Raw genomic sequence first — 22,003 nt, 5'->3', positions numbered from 1 at the left:
CAGCGTTATTTTGTACGTTTCGCGTTGCGAAGATTTTACCATGGAACGATCCGCTCCATTTGTTCCCTACGAAAACCGATGTTCCTAGTTAATAGGGCTTGAGACTTTACAACGTCGAGTCTTCACCCCAAAGCTTTCCTTTTTAAAGGATTCAAAGACTGCTCAGATCTTCTGCGTCAGGCGAATTTATTCGTAGGAGTGCAGTCAGATTTTGAAAATTGACACATGATTATTTGTTTAAAAAAGCAGATAAGTCGTTTTAAAAATTTGGTATTGATTTTCACTACAAGGGTCTTCAACAACGTCTTTATTATTTTAATTCGAGTATCTGTCATTTTTATTTAACCATATTCAAAATATCGCATCTTAGACGATTACATGTGAAACAAAAACTTCTAAAAATAATGCTAAAACTTAATCCCTGGTTACCCACTGAACACTGCCACTGTCCATTCAATAGTCAATAAATAAATAATCCTATTTAACATATAAAGATTTTGAACAAGCCGAGAAACATTTTTTTTACTATAATAGTCATTGATATACAAAGGACATGTTGAGCAACCATGCGTCTCCATGCTCGTGTAGTGTGTTTATTTTTGAAACTATTTCAAAACTAAGACCCAAATTTGTTTTATATTTCACAGACACCTCCCGGACCCAGAACTATCCCGTCGTGTGCCCAAGTACTTCGAGAAACTATCCAGCATTAACGTGCGCTTTCCTGAGTCGGGCTACGGTAGCCGCACCCGAACCGTAATCCTAATCGACCACGAAAACCGAATGGACTTTATCGAGGAAACAATGGTCACTGCCGATCCGAACGGCGAATGGAAACGAACCACCTGGGAGCGACAATTTTAACCTTTGACGATACCTCAACAACAAGGGCTTTCGGACCACTAGCACCACCAATTTTCTCATCTAGATAACATAGTAAATGTGTATTTACACTCGGTATAATCTTCAATAATTAGATTCAATATAACTGCTCAATTATTACATAGCAGAAATAGAACTCAATGGTACTTGTACCAGCACATTGTTTAATGATTCCCGTTAAAATACCTCTGACGTTACATATTCGAAACCTACTTACGCTTGGAACCGGCTTTGTTAACCATTCGGTTCTTTGATCCAGCTGCTGCGCCCTTCCTAGCTCCCTTCACAATACTCTTAAACTGGCCAGCGTTCTTCGCTCGTTTTCTGTAAAAATCGAAGTATAATTGGTAAACGTCAAAGTCACAATCATGTGCGTTTCAAGCTGATAAATTACCTCCTATTCAGGGAATTCCTGCTCAAAGGCACATAAGCATATGGCTCATGTTTGCCCTTTTTCAGCATATCACCTTGCGCCTTTTTAGATTTATACTCGGTACCGGTAGAGGCGTATGTTTTGGCGCTCTTGTTCGACTTGGTCGATTTGCTGCTGTACCCGGACTTGACCGAGGCTGCCACCGGTCGGTGAATACCCTTTCCACCGGCCACGTACCGGCTACTGCCGGCACTCATACCCGAACGAACACTCATCGCTTCCATTGCCTTTCGCTTACGCGACGAAGGACCATCAGCTTCGACCCCCGTGGAATCCTCTCGTTCAGCATCCGAGTCCGAATCATCTTGATCGTACACTCGTTTTTTGGCTTTGTCCTTGTAGCCCACATTGTCATCGGGATCCTCGTCGGAATCGGAATAATCCTCAATGTCTTCGATGATCAACCGGCCGTCCGAAGCTGTGGCGAATCCTCGATTAACATCCTTCTTCTTTTTGGGCTGTGATGTGCCCGGTTGAGATTGGTTCATCGGTTGAGACGCTAGAATGGATACAAATCAATTATTATAATTGGTAGTCAACAAACAAGAGACTTTTGCCGTGTTAGTCAAAATAGCTATGTACCAAGGAAAAACAAAATTAAAAGAAATTAAAAACTTACTGGTAATTTTGCTGATAGCATCCAAATCCGCCAGATCGACAATGTTGTCCGGTGATTCCCTAATGTATGTGCTCATCTTCTTCTTAGCTTTCTTTTCGTCCTCCACTCCCGAATCGGAATCCGATTCTGAATCCTCCAGGATATCATCGATCGTCAGACTCTTTTTCTCCAGATGACCCGCCAATCCATCGTCCTCATCGTCATCCTCTTCATCACTATCGCCTGTGCTCTTTTTGTTTTTCTTCTGATCAGCTAATTTGTTTCGTTTCGCCCTTGCCAACTCCTTCCGAATCTTTTTCAATCGTTTGTGAGTGACTTCATCGTTTCCGGGTACTAGCTTGACAATTTCCTCCGGCCCAAATCGCTTGCACAGTCTCTTCAGTGTGTATCCCACCAGCAGTCGACAATGTCGCTTTGTGTCTGGCACCATCTGCGAAAGGGCTTTTGCCTTAAAAAAATATTTATGTTACTAAGGCTTCAACAATTGTTAGAATACAAAAAAGTAACTTACGATCAACGGAAGATCATTTGTGACCAACGGCACAGGAAGTATCTTAATATACAGTAGCAGGTAGTTAATTGCGGCATCCACCTCGGAGCGATTGTTTCCGACCATTATAGTCAGAACTTGTTGCAGCATGAAGCGAAGTGAATCCACCGTCATCGCACCGGTGAACGTTTGCAGGACGTTCTTTAGCACCCAGATAGTGTTGGTAACAAGGGTGGTATCGCCAACCAATCCGGCGATGATTAGATTCTCAAAATCTTTAATCTTGCCCTCGTTCTGCGGATAGTCAAAACCATTGATTAGCGAAGGATTCATCTTTTATGAGGCGACGGGATCATTACTTACATTGAACATGTTGCCGATCAGTTCAATGAGATCATTCGAAAGATTTTCGTGCTTGACAGCTTCTACTGAGTAAGAAGCGACCGCTTCTGGAACGGTTCGAATGATGATCTTGTTATTCAACTTGACCTCAGGATTCCTCTCGATGAGCAATTTAAGACACCTGGAGAATGAATCAATGCAAATTAATATTTCTTTGCGAGTGACTTCCAAGTGTATTATTGTAGAGTTGCGAAAACATATCATAGATGCAACTCCATATATTTGAACACGTATACTTAAGTGGGACTTTCACATAAGGCTGAATCACATAAGGCTAAAAACTCATAAGGCTGAACACGAAAGGCTAAAACAGTAAATATCTTACATAAAGCTGATACCGTGACCTGCCCTAATTCCGCGCATCGCCGTGTTTTTCATCAAAAATCAGAACCTGGCTATCATGAACATCGTATTATTTGGTGAAATGTTCAAACATATCATATGAGAGAGTTAGTTCCTTGGTTAGTTGTATTGCGAGAGTTCGGCTGGTGGCCCGGTGCTGGGAATTTGGTTTCATCAGTACCCGCTAAGCTGCGGAGGACGACGGAGTTCCTTCGTAGCTTAGTAGGGAAAGCACCTGTCTAGCGTACTGGGGTCGTGGGATCAAAGCCCACCGAAGGGGCGGTTACCCTCCAATACCTTTTCCGAACTAAATCTATCACATGTTATGCATATGCATAACTGGCCATGCTCAAAGCTTTGTATGAGCGCGTTGAATTGCTTTAGTAGTAGGTACATAATTAAGGGCCGATGTCCACGTAGCGGTTTTTCAAGCTGCGTTGACGCAGCGTTACTCGGCGTTGAATCAGGCTGGGAATGCACACGACAAGCGGTAATTTGCCGCAAAACTTCTACCGTCAAACCTATCTGTCACGCCAAATGTCATCTGCCTGCCAGCTGTTGTCAGTCTGTCATTTTCCATACTCTTCCAATATGAATCGAGTTCTCGATTCACATAAAGACATCAAACGTGAAATATTTAATGTATTACAAATATAATAATTTAATTTTGATTTGTATGAATTCATTCATATTTAGCTTAATCTCATCAACCCCAAACAAGATTTAGAGGGTAATGCTATTCAAAACATTTCATGAGCTTTCACATACCTATATGATGACAAACTAGAGAAAGTAACTCAGTTTTATTCCAAAATAAAAAAAATGCTATTTAGTAGACAGTAGAAAAATCAACTCACTGTTGATTTAAAAGTCGCCCATTACTTTTAAAATGTAAAGTTTGAACTTTCGAAATTAATTGTAGAGCTGTGAAATTGAAATCGTGTCACACAATCCGATTGTTTAAAAAACACGTTTTCAATACAGAGACAGAAATTTGGCATTGCTTTACTTAATTTCAATATATTTTCTACAATCATAATAAATAAATATGATTACAATTTCATAATGCTGTTTATTCTTTATTTCCAACTTAAATTTATTACTTCATAGGGGGTGATTAATCTTGAATAATAGTGGAACCAGGCATTCAATTGTTCTTGTCTTGAATAGGGCATCTGTTGCGTTTCGGGAACGATTTTTTTGTTCCATTTATTTAATATGTTGGTCAGATACAGCAGCCGCACCTAATAATTAGGTACCCAAAATTCTCCTCAAAAAGCATCACCACAAGCGGTTATTGGCGTGTTGCTAATTGTGTTGTTGTTCCAAATAAGTGCAATCTGAATGCCAAACGAAGGGAAGTTCCATTATCATTGCAACGATCGCCGACCTCAGTAGCATTGGCCATAACACTAGAAGAGCCGCATTGATCCCGGACTCTTACTTTGGCTCGCCACAGATGAGATGGTCTGGTCTCGTTTCTTTTTGCAATTGCCATCCACATTATTTGACGACATCCTTCCATTAACATTTCTAAAAACATGCATGTACTGTACATCTATCAGCAATAGAAAAGCTAAGATATAAGAACATCGGTATCAAACTTACATTTAATATTCCTTCCCATGGCGGAACTGGTATCACCTGCCTTGGTGTAGGGGGTCCCGCGGAATGCACTTTGTTGGTTGAATTTTGCCTGCTCCGTCATTCAGTCCAAAACTGTCACATCACCGTCTGTTCGGAAATCAGTTTATTCTGATAAAGTTAGTGCAATTAACGTCACTACACTATTGCGCACATATTTCCGCTGACTTTGACTGTATCCACCAGCCTGGAATGGTTGCTTGTCAGTTCTTTCCATAGCTGTTTTGACCGCGACTGGTACTAACACAGAATTGAAGGAAACACTTACCGCTAGTATATTATAATTTCTATTATTTAAAGAAGCTAGATTTGAAAAGTGTTGCAATTTGCGAAACCAAAATTCACCGATTTGCGAAGTATTTTTGTTTGTTTTGATTTTGCTCTGACACATTCTTTCATCACAGATTTTCCCATTAGAAATCTTGTTGGAAAGAAAAAGAATAGAGAAATGTCAAAAACATACTCGCGTGCACGCTGCGTTCCTGTGGGGAATTGCGGCGACTTCGCGGTAACGCTCGCCGCAAATGAGACGCGTGTCGACGCCGCGTTAACGCAAGTGCGTGTGCACGATTGTATTTGATGTTGGGTACTTCCTACCGCAATTGCGTTGACGCTGCGTGCACGCAAATTCAAAACCGCTACGTGGACATCGGCCCTAAGGCGTTGATTTTAGAAGTGGGGCGTCAAACACTATTGATTCGAGTAGATTATGCAACAGATGGCGTTAGTACTTTAGATGACGAGAAACTTTCAACTGGTTTTCACTAAGAGTTACGTCTGTTTGGCTGTGGTTTTGTATCACAGTATGCCACTAACATATGTTAGTGACATTAAATACATCCGATTCTGTTTTTACACGGATTTTTTTTACACGGCCGTGTAAAAAAAAATCCCACACAAAATTTTTGCAAAGTTGCTCCATTTTGCATGATTTCGAGAAATCATAAAACTTTTTATACACGGATTTCCAAATTTTGGACTGAAAACTTTTTTTACACGGAACGCATCCCCCGTGTAAAAAAAGAATCAGGTGTATATCATAGTTAGCCTCTACATATCGAACCAAACAGACGTGTTATGATTCAATTGTCCATTACAAAGGAAGAAATTAAGGGACCTTTTAGATTACTCCGTTACCATTATATCCATTATACTTGCCACACGACATACTCATGCAAAGCTGGCATAGAATAACTGAGGAAATGCTTATAGAATACTAAGTTGAAAAACAGGCCAAGTTCCAGTTGGAATGTAGAGCCATAGAAGAAAAAGAACCAGAAGCCTAATATTTATGTCTGAAGTGTTCAGTTATATTCATCCATCCATTACTGCAATGAAGATTGATTTAATATGCAATACATAAGGATTCAAATTGACCCTGAAAACAGCGTCATACCTACAACTTCTTTGAAAAATTGAACTTCGACGTTGAACTCACGTGAAATACCTCAACTGAATAAGATTGATTAAATCGTTGCTACTAGTTCTCTTGATTGAAAAATTGACACTTTTGTAATGATTCGGCGTTTTGTATTATTCGGCTTTTCGAGATTCGGCCTTTTATGTCATTCGGCCTTTCGTGGTTAGGCTTTTTGTGGTATGCTAAAACATTTTCGGCCTTCTGTGGTTCGGCTATTTGTGCTGATCCCTATTAAACGCCTAAAATTTTGAAGATTATTTAGTGAAAGATTCAGAAACTTAATCAAAAGGTCAGAGCAAGCCATGGTGGTCTATGGTGGTCTTAACAGCATCGGAATCGCCTCCAAACAAGATTCAACAGGTAATGAGTTTCCAAACATTACATAAGCTTCAATTTGATGATGGACTTAATTCCTATGGTCGATCTTCACGTCATCTGGTAGAACCCTTTTTGATGATACTGTTGCATAATTCCTTTCGAAACAGTTTGCCAGTCTACACGGAACTTACTTTCGACAGATATCGAATCATTTCCATCGATGTCCTATATTGGAATTGCTGGGTAGCACCAGCCATACTTATGACCGGGTGATTGTTTTTATTTTTGAACTGTCACTTTTAAGTTTAATTCTCCAAATGAGACAGACCCTTAGATGTCTATAGAGCTTGCTGACGTTTGATCATCTTTCTCTTGTACGGCAATGCCCTTGCTAATAATTCGTTAAAGCCTACACTGATGGACATAATTATTCGTCATATTTTCATTTCACCCAAATGCCCAATAGTGGACACCCTAGTAGCGAAATTTTGCTATTCCTGGCATAAGGAGTGGAAATATTCAAAATATCAATTTTGCGTGATATCTAATATCAAGCTCTGCATCTCCTCTTCACGATACATACATGAAACACGCAAATACTCGACGTTATTCGTTGAAATTAACATTTTAATGTCTGACTGAATTCGCCCTATAGTAGACCCCCTGGGGGTCTATAATAGGAAATTGCTTACCTATAGTTGACACTTCATTTGATTTTTATGTTCCGTTTCGGGACGTTCTTCTTCCCTATTATGGACCCCCCAAAATATTCCAATAACGGACAATCTCGCGTTTATTTTTTATAGAGCTGTAAAAAATCATCTAATTTTACTTTCCATAGCATTTCCAATGCATGTAATCAAATCATAGGACTGTAAGGTAGGTTCTCTCGATGGAATTTCATAGCAAAATGTTTATATTGTGCTGTAATAATGCAAAAATGGCTGGTCCACAGGTTTAAGCTTAACGGCAATTTAGACCTACAAATAAGTACAATAAATATTTCAAAATTGAGGACCGCCATAAAGGTAGCCTCACACCATGCTTTTTTGCATATGCGATGTTTTCGGGATTCCGACACGGAAAATAAAAATCCCGGCGCCCTAAAATAAATACCAAATTCCGGCGGAAAACTTTCCCAATGTGTAAGGTAGCCTTAAGTGAGAACAGGTCTGAACGCACATTTGTCGAGAAGGAGCTTGTTGGATAACTGGAGGGACGATCTTCGGTGGACCAACGAGTAAAGCGAGATTGTTCGATTATGTGCATGTCAAAAAGTGATGGCAATTTCATTTGTAGGAAGGTATCTTGGCGAGCGGTTTCGGCTGAAGAAAATAGCTTGGGTTTTCGAAGCATTGGTTTTGATTCTCCATTCTGCTGAAATTCTTGAAGTTTATCCTGAGCATGCTGAAATTTACAGGTGATGATTTGGGGATCCTCGTCGGTTGAAAGGTAAGCATTATCGTCATAGGTGACTCCGTCTACCATTAGCACGTCACTGGTGAATATATTGTAGAGTGTGGGGCTCAGGTCAGAACCTTGAGGAACGCCGCATGGTATTTTGTGAGACTCCGACTTGCAGCCATTGTCAATGCATTGACAGACACGGCGAAAGTTCTATCCAGGAGGAAAGATTTAACTAGCTGCACTAAGTACAGATGGCAATTAGCTTTGTATAATTTGCAAATTATCGCTTCTTGTTAAACAGAATCGTACGCCTTTTCCACGTCCAGTAAAATTATGCCAGTTGATTTGTTTTTCGTGTTGTTTGTTTTCAGAAGTTTTGTAATCCGGGCAAGTTCATGATTCGTTGAGTGACCAATCTTGAATCCGAATTGTCATTGGGGATCACAGGGTTGACTTCTATGACGTTCCAAGCGGTTGAGGATCAGTCGCTCAAGAATCTTATTCAAGCTACTCAAAAGACTAATTGGACGGTAGTTCGCTATTACTTTTCCGTGTTTCCATTTGTCGGGGAAATGCATTAGTTTGATGCACGAATTAAAAAGTTTCGTTGGGAAGACCAGACCTTTACGAGGTAGCCTCTTCAGCATGCCGTCCTGTCCTGGTGCTTTCCTTTTTTTCAGTCGATGTATAAATCTCTAGACGTCGCTGGGTTTTGTGTATGTAGCAAGGTCGATGTTGATGATATTATTGTTCACGAGGTCTTCCATCTAGCACCGTACTACAATATTTGTTTCAGGATCACTAACCAGTTAATTGTTGTGTGCTTGAACAAACCTTTCCGCCAAAACTGCTCTTTCTGTATCGGTAACTACCAGTTGAGTATCGTTACGAAGAGGGGATTGATATGTGATTTTATTTCGAAGATTTTTGCTAATTTTCCAGAACTTAGAACTGGCATTTGTTGAATTGTGAATGGTGGTTCCAAAGTTTTTGAATTTGTGTGCCGCACATTCGTTTCGAATCCGTAAATTAAGATTGTCTACGATTCCTTTCAGTGATAGACCTTTTGAACGACAAAACTGTCTTCGTCGCAAATTTCTAATCGAATTATAAGTTTTGTTTGATCAGGGAGCTGATATTTGTAAGAAGTAATTTTCGACTTCGATTTCGACTTCGACAGGAACTGCATCGTACTCGGCGGTATTTAGTGCAGCATCGACTTTGTCCGTCGAAACCAGCACGAAAATTGTAACGCCATCGCCTCGGGTTGCCGGTCTAAACGGACGCATGTGTAGTTTTGATGATATATTGACATGTGTGGGTGTAGCCATGTTTCCGCAACAATAGCTACATCAATATTGGGGAGCAGCAGGGACTATGTCCAAGGGCTTGGCGATCCCTCCCCAGGCCATCTGCGAGTTGTGGCGCCTGCCTAGGATGTGGTGGGCCCTGTTAAACCTCTATGAAAAGCTGCATGTATCCGCAAGTAGGCTCCGCCAAAGCGACCGTGTGCCGCTCAAAGCGCACAAGCCCAAGTCCTGGTGTTAGGTGGGACGCTAAACAGCCCTGACACGACGGCCCTCCGACGAGACAGGAGGTTTGCGCAGGCCCAATAAGCCGCCTTAAAAAACAACCATTACGAACGACATAGAAGATAATACGACTCGATACAATCGGCAACGACCAAGGCGACGAATAAAGGATCACGATTGGAAGCTTGGAACATGGAACTGCAAGTCGCTAGGCTTCGTAGGTTGCGACAGTGTGGGGTTGGAGTAAAATACCTCCATCGTGTATTTGCCGGGGTACTCCTTAGCATGTTAGCAGTTGAATGAATTTGGATTCATTCACCCGTTTACCGATATCATTATGCACAATTCTTCAACGGTTGTTGATCAGCACATAGCAAGCCATGACCATCGGACGAGCTGGACGTGGACAGGACATTCAACACCGGCATTGTAAATCGGCCAATTGGTGTATTTTCAGTCCCCACAGACAGGATAATCTACGATGAATTACATCCCCGCAACTTCGACGTCGTAGCGCTGCAGGTGATCTGCTGGATAGGACAGAAAGTGTGCAAAAGCGGGTATCAAGTGGTTTCTACCAAAGTTGTGGCCCCATCAACGAGCTGGGAACCGGCTTCATAGTGCTTAGCAAGATACGCCATCGCGTGATTGGGTGGCCGCCAATCTACGCAAGGATGTGCAAGCTGAGGATAAAAGGCCGTATCTTCTACTATAGCATCATCAACGTGCACTGCCCACACGAAGGGAGACCCGACGACGAGAAAGAAGCGTTCTATGCACAGCTGGAGCAGACATACGATGGATGCCCACTGCGGGACGTTAAAATCGTCATCGGTGACATGAACGCACAGGTAGGAAGGGAGGAAATGTATAGACCGGTCATCGGACCGGATAGTCTGCATGCCGTATCGAACGACTACGGCCAACGATGCATAAACTTTGCAGCCTCCCGCGGAATGGTAGTCCGAAGCACTTTCTTTCCCCGCAAGAATATCCACAAGGCCACATGGAAATCACCTAACCAAGTAACGGAAAACCAAATCGACCACGTTCTAATCTACGGTAAATTCTTCTCCGACATCACGAACGTACGCACTTACCGCAGTGCGAATATTGAATCCGACCACTACCTCGTTGCAGTATGTCTGCGCTCAAAACTCTCGACGGTGTACAACACGCGTCGGAGTCGTCCGCCGCGGCTAAACATTGGGCGGCTACAAGACGGTAGAGTAGCCCAAGACTACGCAGCAGCTGGAAGTGACACTTCCAACGGAAGAGCAGCTAGGCGCAGCATCTCTTGAAGATGGCTGGAGAGATATTCGATCCGCCATTGGAAGCACCGCAACCGCTGCATTAGGCACGGTGGCTCCGGATCAGAGAAACGACTGGTATGACGGCGAATAAGAGCAGTTAGTTGAGGAGAAGAATGCAGCATGGGCGAGATTGCTGCAACACCGCACGAGGGCGAACGAGGAACGATACAAACGGGTGCGGAACAGACAAAACTCGATTATCCGGAGGAAAAAGCGCCAGCAGGAGGATCGTGAAAAGACGGAGGGACTGTACCGCGCTAATAACGCACGAAAGTTCTATGAGAAATTGAACCGTTCACGTAAGGGCCACGTGCCACAGCTCGATATGTGTAAGGACATAAACGGGAACCTTCTTACAAACGAGCGTGAGGTGATCCAAAGGTAGCGGCAGCACTACGAAGAGCACCTGAATGGTGATATGGCAGACAACGGTGGCGGTATGGTAATAAACCTAGGAGCGCGCGCGCAGGACATGCGACTTCTGGTTCCGAATCTCCAGGAAATTCAGGAGGAGATCGGCCGGCTGAAAAATAACAAAGCCCCTCGAGTTGACCAACTACCAGGAGAGCTGTTTAAACACGGTGGTGAGGCACTGGCTAGAGCGCTGAGGTTTGGGAGGATGAGGTTCTGCCGCAGGAGTGGATGGAAGGTGTCGTGTGTCCCATCTACAAAAAGGGCGATAAGCTGAATTGTAGCAACTACCGCGCAATCACATTGCTGAACGCCGCCTACAAGATACTCTCCCAAATTTTATGCCGCCTACTAACACCAATTGCAAGGGAGTTCGTGGGGCAGTACCAGGCGGGATTTATAGGTGAACGCTCTACCACAGACCAGGTGTTCGCCATACGTCAGGTATTGCAGAAATGCCGCGAATACAACGTGCCCACACATCATCTATTTATCAACTTCAAAGCCGCATACGATACAATCGATCGGGACCAGCTATGGCAGCCAATGCACGAAAACGGATTTTCGGATAAACTGATACGGTTGATCAAGGCGACGATGGATCGGGTGATGTGCGTAGTTCTAGTTTCAAGGGCATTCTCGAGTCCCTTCGAAACGCGTAGAGGGTTACGGCTTGGTCATGTTCTTTCGTGTCTGCTATTCAACATCGCTTTGGAGGGAGTAATACGAAGGGCAGGGATTGACACGAGTGGTACGATTTTCACGAAGTCCGTCCAGTTATTTGGTTTCACCGACGACAATGATATCATGGCACGTAACTTTGAGAGGATGGAGGAAGCCTACATCAGACTGAAAAGCGAAGCTAAACGGATTGGACTAGTCATCAACACGTCGAAGACGAAGTACATGATAGGAAGAGGCTCAAGAGACAAGTTACAAATTGGCCAAAGAGTCTTACAGTCCTCAAAATATATCTCTAATAAAGATCCTATATTCATCGTCTAGGAAAAACATGAATTTTGACACCCATATATGCATGGTTCCAGATGGTGCCAAAAACGCCCCGCCTGGAAGGCCCATGGAACCTGCTATAAGGGTGGCAGTGGACACTATCATTCTGGAAATGTTTCTGTAATCTTCGTCTCGCAAAGCCATGAAGGACCAATCTCAGGTTTTGCAGCAGGACTGTATACTAGAAGAGTGTCCGCTTCTGATGGTCCTGGTTTTATCAAAATCGGATTATTATACTGATTTGAATTTCGACTTATTTTTACCTATCTCAACCTTTTTGTCTAACCCCTGTAGATCGAAAAGTGCGTCTCATAGCGCTCGCCATTTGGCTGCAGCGTGTGATCTGTGTCTTTTTAGTTACAGTCTCGTCGATATATTTTTTTCTTGCGGAGCATACTTGAGTAATTCTCGCTGAAACCGGGCCACTATTTGCACGAGGTTCTTAAAAATGCCTAAATGTATATTCTTTCGAAAGCTTTCGGCGAGTATATTGAGGATCCGAGTTAAATTCTTCAGAAAGAAGAACCCCTCGTTAGTTATACACGAAATCATTTTAATGGACCCCTCGATTTTTGTCAATTCTTGACTTACCAAAATTGTCATAACTCCAACATTTTACAACCGATCATAGAAATCAGCATATCGTTGGAAAGAGGAAGAGTGTATCCTCAATTTGCAATAATAAAAATATAAGCAGCCATATTGAATTTGACCGCCATCTTGGATTTCTTTTTGAAAACTATTTTTCCGCCAAGTTTGCAACCACCAATTTTGAATATTAATACATCGATGAAAAGCTTAGCTTATATTGTGCATTGTGTCCGAAAATCTCAGGTGTATGTTTTTTCTATCATAAGTTATGTACGATTTACCAAATTATATTTTGAAGGGCCATCTGACCAACGAACATTATTTTTATGGTTAACATGGTACGCCGAAAGCTTTCGAAAGAATATAAATTTAGGCATTTTTAAGAACCTCGTGCAAATAGTGGCCCGGTTTCAGCGAGAATTACTCACTTTGAAACTGGATGTATGGTTCTGGCTGCAGTGCGCACACCGTATCTTCGATCGGGAGGATTGATCGTCAAGTGTTGAGCGTGAAGGTATGCTGCAATCATTCGTGAGCAATGAGGTAGATTTTACTAAGGTGGCGCAGATCAGTGCTACGTGCCACTAGTTATCTCTATCACTCTCCCGCTGTTCTTATGTAACGCAAATAGTGACGTCACTATTTGCGTTGTATAAGGTTAGTGGGAGAGTAAAAGAGAGAAATAGTGGAACGCAGCGCTGATCTGCGTAAAGTCTAGCTCCTTGATTCGTGAGATGTAACTCGACGCACTTCACACACCTGGCTTGCATGTTGCACTTCCGCATGCCGTGGCCAAAAATAAGAAAAATAACTAACAATGACGTTGAAAGGCCCTTCTGTTTTTGTAGATCCTGTAGTTTTATCGCGCCACAAAACTTGAGAAGATGTAAAGCGGAATCACGTTTTTTCGTTGAGTGTAGCATTTTCACTTCCCCCTGAAAGACGTTTTTGCGCTGTAGTTCCTTTTGTACATCCTTCAAGTCAAATATCGCTAGGACTATTCGTATCGAGATCTCATCGCTAGTGCTGTCTCCTTCGATTTAAGAGCAGCAACAACGAACTTCGCCTTCTCGTTAATTTGCAGTTGGATTCCATCCTTGATGATCTTCTGCGAGTATTTTTTACCTACTTCTAGAGAGGCCATAGACTTGTTGATCTCAATCACGTTTGAATTCTGCACGAATATTGGTGGACAATGAATCCGTGCAGTGGGTTGTGGTGTTGCACCCGTTTCGTGCGAACTAATGTACATTGCCAACATCCATCAGTGAGACGTACCTATGTGTTTACTGTTGGCACATTGGGAACTGCTACCAGTGTATTATTGACATTACTACAACCGGCCATCGGTTGGGATGCGAATTGATGTCTGCTATTTGTCGGTAGCAGATTTCCCTCGATCATATTATTGATCGCTGGTTGAGTTAAGGTTATTCGAACCTCGCTTTTGTCATAATTTTTGCGGATCATTATGGCATGTGGCCCATTAGTACCACTTCCCAAACTCGCGACGTTACACGAACCGACTATGGTACGGTTACCAAAGTTTTTAGGATTATACTTTTAGGGGCCCTCCTTAGCCGTGCGGTAAGATGCGTGGCTACAATGCTGAGGGTGGCTCCCGGGTTCCATTCCCGGTGCCGGTCTAGGTAATTTTCGGCTTGGAAATTGACTCGACTTCCCTGGACATGAAAGTATCATCGTGTGAGCCTCATGATATACGAATGCAGAAATGATAATTTGGCTAAGAAACCTCGCAGTTAAGGCTCAAGACTCCATCACAATGTTTTGAAAATTAATGACTGTATCGCTTGTTTGTAATAGTAAGGCAATTGGTACGGAAAAGTGCAGCAGCAATAGATAAATTTTGTTTACAACTGGGGTGGGTGAAAATGGGGTGTTAAAACTATGCCAGCTGATGCATACTGTTGCCAGACTTGACGAAATGTTTATTCTATATCATAACACATGGACACATCATAACAATAACTGTGGAAGTGCTTAATGAACACTAAGCTGCGAGGCGGCAATGTCCCAGTAGGGGATGTAAAGCCAATTAAAAAGAAGGATTATACTTCGAGACACAAAAAAGAAAAGTTTGTATAAACAATCGCTCTAGCCTTGTTGACGTTTAGACGTGAACGGAAAAAGCTTCAATTAATAACTGTGGATTAGCTATTTATCAATTAAGTAAAAAAGCGAAATGAACGATAAGCGAAGTTGGATTTTTCTCACAATCCGTATGCTAAACCTTACTTCGAAAGTGGTGCGCTGTTTTCATTTGGTGATGCGCTATACAGCGCACCACTTACGGAATTAGATTTCACGTATAGATTGTGAGAAAAATACAACTTCGCTGGCAGCTATTTTTGTTTTCTACTGAATTGATAACCAATATTAGAATACTAATTTGAAAAGCAAGCCAAGCTCGAGACGGAATATAGAGCCATTAAAGAAGGTTAAAAAGATTTACGATCAAAGCGGTGTTTGATAAAAATGCGCGCCACCTATCAACTAAATACTATACTAAGTTACTTACGCTAAACGTGGTGCCTGGATGCCATCGAATGTCGCGTGCAGCGTTCCGAGTAGGAGCTTCTCAATATTACCCCGCTTGGTCTCGATAAATTCCACACAACCGGCATTTTCCGATGCCAGCACTTCCTTCAGTAGCTTGAAAGCTTTTTTCATCTGGCGCCGCACATTGGCGTTGGTTTTGGCTACCGTCTCCTGCGACTTGTCGCGCTTCAAAATCACACTGATGTACCGCCCGTAGATGTCGTCTAGCTTGTCGGACGATTGGTACAGCGATAGCTGCTCGACCACATCAAAAAGCATGTCGTACATGAACGTTCCCGGCGCCTTGGTGGTCAGTTCGTTCAACGCGACGGTGTGCATCTCCTCCAGAACCGATTGGGGAGTAACGGAGAGGAAAGCTTTGATGGTATCGAAAGCAGCCTGGCGGACTTCGTTCTCGTAACTACCTTTGGGCTTGGTCGTGTAAATATTAAACAAACGCGGGAGGAAATTCTTGGCGTACTTGCCAACTTCCAGTTTTTCGGTGTCAGTCTCCAAGTGAGGAATCAGTTCTTTTAGGCCGTCAAGAATTGGAGAGCGCAAATCCGGGTTTTCATTGAGGACCGTTCCTAGCGTTTTGGCTATGAGGCGGAAATTTTGGATGTCTTTGGGACGACGGCAAAAGCCTGGGAAAAGACCCCACAGCTGACAGCACAATAATTCAAAAATGTGGGCTTGCTGTTTGTTGTCGGTTTCCTTGAATTTATTCCAGAGGACATAGCACTGGTAGGCTAGTTTTAGGATGACGTTGTTGAAAATTTCCAGTCGGGATTGATTGAGTCCCTCGCGTAATAACGGAAGAACCCAAGTTCGATCAAGATCGATTTTACCGGATGCATCCGTCAGAGGGATGCTGTCAAGCACTAAACCAGTGTCCATGGATCCGATTGCTTGGAGTACGGCGTGTTCGATCTGAATTCGTGTGGACGACTGCGGATCGTAACGATTGCCCAAAGTTTTCAAAGCGGGAGCTAGAATCGGGCCAAAGTTTTTCCCAGCAATATCGAACGCAATGGCCAGAATGATCAAGACTTGGTTTGAGGCATGCCCGAAAGGAGACGATGTTAAAACTTCGCTTATGGATAGAAGCACTTTTTCTATTGAAACACGATGCTTCTCGACTTCTTCATCCTCGCAACATGGCTGAATGCACTCGTAGAGTATGTCCTTCAACGCATTGGATGCAGCAGAGACCACTTCCATTTTATCCGATCCCCAGAAATCTTGAGTGCAAACATCAACCAAACGAGGAAGGGCACTGCTACACATGGTCAAATTGAATTTTGCCAAGAACAAATGCCCTTCCTTTAAAACCGTTAGCCAAGCGATAGTTTGTTTGGAATCCGACTTGTCCGGGCGATAATCATACAATGCCGCAATCAGCTTCCCTGCAAGCATTGGCGAAAGATTTTCGGTTTTTGAAGAGAACAAGGAATGGAACGTTTGGAAACAGTTGGTCCTTATCAATACATTTGTGGCGGTCATTATAGACAAAAGACTTTCTGCCACTAGCTTTATATCATCCTTAGAGAATCCTGGCAAAGCATTATGAAGCAATCCCAAGGTATGCAACACCAATGTTTGATTGTTTCCAATATTTTCTGGCCTGAACTGTCCGACGCAAAACTTGGCTACCCGCCCACCAACTGGATGACATTTAACCAACGGTTGCGGGGGCTCACTGTCGTCCATTTTATCATCCTGTTCGCCTTCTTTCGACGCCATCTTGGGTGGAAGCATGAAGCAGCTTCCGTGAATGACTGCCACGACAGCGTGTTGGGCTGCTTTTCTGATCTTCGGTTTGGCATGAATCGCAAATGCCAAAATCGCATCGAAAAACTTCAACGTCGAAGACAGCTTCCACTGGGTATATTCCTGTGCTCTCAACAATACCGACAAACATCCAATAATGCTTCGAACCATATTCTGATTATCCGAGTCGGCGTAACGCTCCAGCAAGCTCAACAGAGATTGTCCAGTTTCTGAAAACTTTTTCCTCAAAACTGCCTCTGGGACGGACTTAATTCCCATCGACAACAGCGAGACCGCCGCAACGGTGTCATTTTCTTCCTTCGTTGCATCGATTGTTTCCATCAAGGCCAAAAAGTATTCCGTGCTGCTCTGTGATCCTCCCTTTTCTTTTATCACCTGAAAGAAAAATTATCAAACGTTTTAAATTTCACACAATATAATTAATTATTAACGGTTTCTGTAGTTTTGTTAGTCAAAATGTCTGGTAATGTTCAATTTCCCTTTTCACGGTTTATACCTCGGTCAGTGCGGCTAAAATCGCTAACATATCTTTCTGGACCTGCGAGTCTGCTCGGAAATTGTTCAGCAATTTCTTAAAGCTCATGTTGCTACAGGCGCTGAAGTTTGACGCGAACGTTTGGAAAGTCTTGAACGTACCCCCTAATTGGGACTCCGTCATTGCATCGCCCTCCATGCCGTCGTTCATACTGAAAGACCGGATGCTGGCAGCAATTTCATTCACCGTCGGATCCACTTTCTTGCTTGTTCCACTGTACGACTGGATGGCTTCATGTTTCATCACTGCTTCCAGTGTTAATTTACTAGCTGGGGAACCATCCGGCTGCACCGGAGGAGCCAAACTCAGATTCGACTGGAAAAAACGGCTCTTAGCTTTCGCGCGATGTTTGCTAGTTTCCGGATTCGAAGTGGAGGCCTGACCACGGGACCACCGCTTGCCACCCGTTTTCTTCTTCAATTTCGAACGAAACTTGCTCATTTTTACAGTTTATTGAAATTTTCACTACAGACAATTCACATGCGGCGTACGACAAAAACTGTATGGCTACCGAATAGACCAATGCAAGATCTTGATCTAACCTCACTTATTTGACAGTTCACAGAGCTTGTTTACAAGGTGTTAGAAAAAAAATCGATGAGGAGAAAATTAAAATTCATATTTTTAGTTTAAAATTGCTGCGATCCGAATATTTCAATGATATTCTTTGCATTCAGCATGAAATCAATCGCAAAGGACATCTACATGCGAATAAAATGACGAAACAATTTTATCGGAAGCATCGCCAGAGGCTAAGTCCCGGTGAAAAAGCTCTGTGAACTGTCAACCTACGTCATCATGCACTGGTCTATTGAAAATCAAAACAAAACAAACGTGCTCGTGAAACGAAGAACAAAATTTATTGCAGAAACTGTCAAATTTATGCGTTACATACGTTACGGAATGGTAGCCCGACCAACTAGCAACCCCTTGAGCAACCCTATTGTCGATGCAAAAGATCCCAGCAAGGAAGGTTACTCTAACTTGAGCATAATGTGCGTCTATCCTGTTAGATAGTTACACTAACATTCTCACTAACGGTTAGGGTAAAGTGAGGCTAAAGTTACGCTAGAATGACACACTTTTGTTAGGTATGTTTATGATTGGTGCATAATTTCCTCTAACCTGTTACACTCACGTTACATCAACGTTAGATATGTTTTGCTTTGGGCGGTTAGGTAGTTGTTAGGGTAGTTTCGGGTGGGATTTCATGCTGGTTTATTTACATCTAGCTGTCATCCGAGCAAAAAGTGCATGTATTGGCGCGAAATAAATCTAACCAACACAAGTGCATTTCTGCTCCGAATGACAGCTAGATACAAATAAAACTGAATAATTAGAAGAATAATTTAATTTATGTTGAAATCGTGTATTCAAAGTTCAATTTTAATTTTCATTGTGCTCCTTAATTAATTAATTTGTTTGCTAAAAGTGCGTGCGCGAAAACGTGATGAGAAAAGAAAGAGATGCACCAAAATGTCGATCGCAACGATCCGTATCCGCCGGTTCATGACCAAGCATCTGCTGAGTCGTAATCATATGATCTCCGACATCCTGCATCCGGATATGGCTTGGGTCCCGAAGAAGGAAATCCGTGACAAGTTGGCAGCCATGCATAAAACCACTCCCGATGTAGTGTTCGTGTTCGGATTCCAGCTTTGTGATAGTGAGTCGACCGGCTTTGTGCTGATCTGCTACATACCAAGAAGTTCGAACCCAAGCACCGATCGGGCCGCCGAGAAGAAGATGATCCGCAATGAACGCAAGAACCGTATGAAGGTGTGCTATATCAAGAAGGCCAAGGTCGGATAAGCAGTATAGAAGTAAGCGAGTTGCTTGGAGTTGTGTTTACACTCCGTCGAATTGGAAAAAATGGAAATATAACACTCTTAATCTAAATTAAATTTATGATTCTATTTTTATCAAGAAATTGTTACAGGAACCTTCCTTGAATTCTCCTGGGACTACATCGTGTCTTCCTGTAGGATGCTTCTATGATTCAGGAATCAATTTAGAAATCTCTTCGTAGGTTTGTATAAAGATTTCATCGTGAAATTCTACGAGATTCTCTCGGTAATTCTTCTGCAAATCACTTTATAAAATCCCTTATCAATTCCATTGTTTTCTCTTCAAGAACTTCTTGCATGATTTAAACAGAAATACCTCTGGTAGTTCCTTCAAGCAAAGATCCCACAATTCCGGTTGTACTCTAAAAAATCCTAGACCTTAGCTCGAGTGTTAAGAAATTCCTTTGGGAATTCTTTTAGGAGTTCCACCAGAAGTACCTTTGGGAATTCCTCCGAAAATTCACCTGGAAATTCCTCCAGAAGTTCCTCTGCGAATTCTTCTAGGAGTTCCTCTGTAAATTCATCTAGGAGTATGTTAATTTCTCCAGGGGACCCACTGCTCCTGCAGCTCATCTATGAATTCTCCCAGAAACACATTTGAGAAGTTCCTCATGAAATTCCTCCAGGAGCTCTTCTGGGAATTCTTCCAGGAGTTCTTCTGATAATTAATCCTCCTGAAAATTGCTCCAGAAGCTTATTTGGAAATTCCTCCATGAGTTACTCTAAGGATTGTTCCGAAAATTCAGCTGGGAATTCCTCCAGAAGTTCCTCTGCAATTTCTTCCAGGAGTTCCTCTGTAAATTCATCTAGGAATTAATAAGTTAATTTCTTCAGGGACCCACTGCGCCAGCAGCTCATCTAGAAATTCTCCCTAGTTTGGGAAACAAAGTCAGAAACTAGTTTGGGAATTCTAGGAGTACCTCTAGAAATTTATCTGGGGGTTTCCTTTAGATATTAATGGAAGAATTCCACCAGGAGCTCCTATGGGCATTCCTTCAGGCGGGAATTCTTCCCGAAGTTTCCTTAATTATTCCTCCAGGAGTTTTGGTGGGAATTCTTACAGGAGTTCCTCTGGAAATTCATTCGGAAGTTTTTCTGGGAATTCCTCCAGGAGGTTCTCTGGGTATTCTTCCAGAACTTTTTTCTGAGAATTCCTCCAGGAGTTCCACTTTGAATTCCCCTAGGAGTTTCTCTGTGAATTCCACCAGGAGTTCAGCTGGAAATTTCCCTAGGAGTTCCTCTTGAAATTCTTTCGGAAATTTCTCTGGGAGTTCCTCAGGAAATTTTTCCAGAAGTTTCTCTGATTATTCTTCCAGGAGTTCCCTGGAAATACTTTCAAAAATTTCTATAAGAATTCCTCCAGGAGTATCACTGGGAATTCTTCGAGGAACTCCACTGGGAATTCTTCCAGAAGTTCCTCTAAGATTTTCTCCACCAGATGCTTTGGGAATTTCGCCAGGAGGTCCTAAGGGAATTCTTCCAGGTGATATTTTGAGAGATTTATCGGAAGTTTCTTACAGGAGTTCCTTTGGGAATTTCTCCAGGAGGTTCTCTGATTATTCCTCCAAGTGTTCCGCTGGGAATTCCCAGAGGAGTTCCTCTGGAAATTCGTTCGGAAGTTTCTCTGGGAACTCTGGGAACTTGGAATTCCCCCAAGAGTTCTTCTGGGAGTTCTTCCTGAAGTATCTTTGATTCTTCCTCCAGGAGTTCTGCTGGGAACTTCCACAAGAGTTCCTCTGGAAATTCTTTCGGAAGTTTCTCTGGGAATTCCTTCAGGGTTCCTCTGGGTATTCCTCCAAGAGCTTCTCTGATTATTCCTCCAGAAGATCCGCTGGGAATTCCCCCAGGAGTTCTTCTGGGAATTCTTCCAGAAGTTATTCTGAGAACTCCTCCAGGAGTTCCACTTAGAATTCCCCCAGGAGTTTCCCTGGAAATTCCACCCGGAATTTCACTGAGAATTATTCGAAGAGTTCCACTGTGAATTCCTCTAGGAATTCCACCAGTGACTCCTCTGGAATTTCCTCCATCACATGCTTTGGAAATCCCGCCAGGAGATCCGCAAAGAGATCTTCCAGGAGATCTTCTGAAAATTCTTTCGGAAGTTTCGCAGGTAATACCTCCATGAGTTTCACTGAGAATTCCTCCAGAAGGAACTTCCGGAGAAATTTTCTAGTGAAACTACCGGACGAATTACCTGGAGGAACTTCCAGGCAAATAAACTGGAGGATCTTCCGGAGGAATTCCTGGAGGAGCTTCGGACGGATTCTTGGAGGAACTTCCGGAGGGATTCCTGGAGGAACTTCCGGAGGATTCCTGGAGGAACTTCCGGAGGAATTTCTAGAAGAACTTCGAAGCAATTCCTGGAGGAACTTCCGGAGGAATTCCTGGAGGAACTTCCGGAGGAATTCCTGGAGGAACTTCCGGAGGAATTCCTGGAGGAACTTCCGGAGGAATTC

At 42.8% G+C, this 22,003-nt stretch overlaps 3 protein-coding genes across 6 annotated transcripts in view; 2 read left to right on the top strand and 1 right to left on the bottom strand.

The window, feature by feature from the left end:
• The window catches only part of LOC134226808 (transport and Golgi organization protein 2-like), a 180,877-nt gene extending 179,854 nt beyond the window's left edge, over positions 1-1,023 (top strand). For all 4 annotated transcript variants that reach the window (XM_062707803.1, XM_062707804.1, XM_062707805.1 and 1 more), the window contains exon 3: positions 648-1,023. In XM_062707803.1, the coding sequence (XP_062563787.1) occupies positions 648-864 (217 nt within the window). In that variant the 3' untranslated portion in view covers positions 865-1,023. The remainder of the gene's footprint in view (positions 1-647) is intronic.
• LOC134226804 (RRP12-like protein) lies at positions 924-18,221 on the bottom strand. Its single transcript, XM_062707794.1, has 7 exons — positions 17,662-18,221; positions 15,355-17,540; positions 2,788-2,947; positions 2,446-2,718; positions 1,935-2,382; positions 1,277-1,814; positions 924-1,206 (listed from the first exon to the last, which is right to left on the bottom strand). Exons 1-7 carry the CDS (start codon positions 18,139-18,141, stop codon positions 1,092-1,094), a joined length of 4,200 nt encoding a protein of 1,399 aa, XP_062563778.1. The 5' UTR covers positions 18,142-18,221; the 3' UTR covers positions 924-1,091.
• A 445-nt stretch (positions 18,222-18,666) lies between these two features.
• On the top strand, positions 18,667-21,725 carry LOC134219817 (small ribosomal subunit protein eS24-like). Its single transcript, XM_062698681.1, has one exon. It carries the CDS (start codon positions 19,177-19,179, stop codon positions 19,510-19,512), a length of 336 nt encoding a protein of 111 aa, XP_062554665.1. The 5' UTR covers positions 18,667-19,176; the 3' UTR covers positions 19,513-21,725.
• Positions 21,726-22,003: the final 278 nt, after the last annotated feature.

Source organism: Armigeres subalbatus, chromosome 3 (genome assembly GCF_024139115.2).
Source record: "Armigeres subalbatus isolate Guangzhou_Male chromosome 3, GZ_Asu_2, whole genome shotgun sequence".
Lineage (NCBI taxonomy): Eukaryota > Metazoa > Arthropoda > Insecta > Diptera > Culicidae > Armigeres > Armigeres subalbatus.
This window is presented reverse-complemented; position numbering and strand designations above follow the sequence as displayed.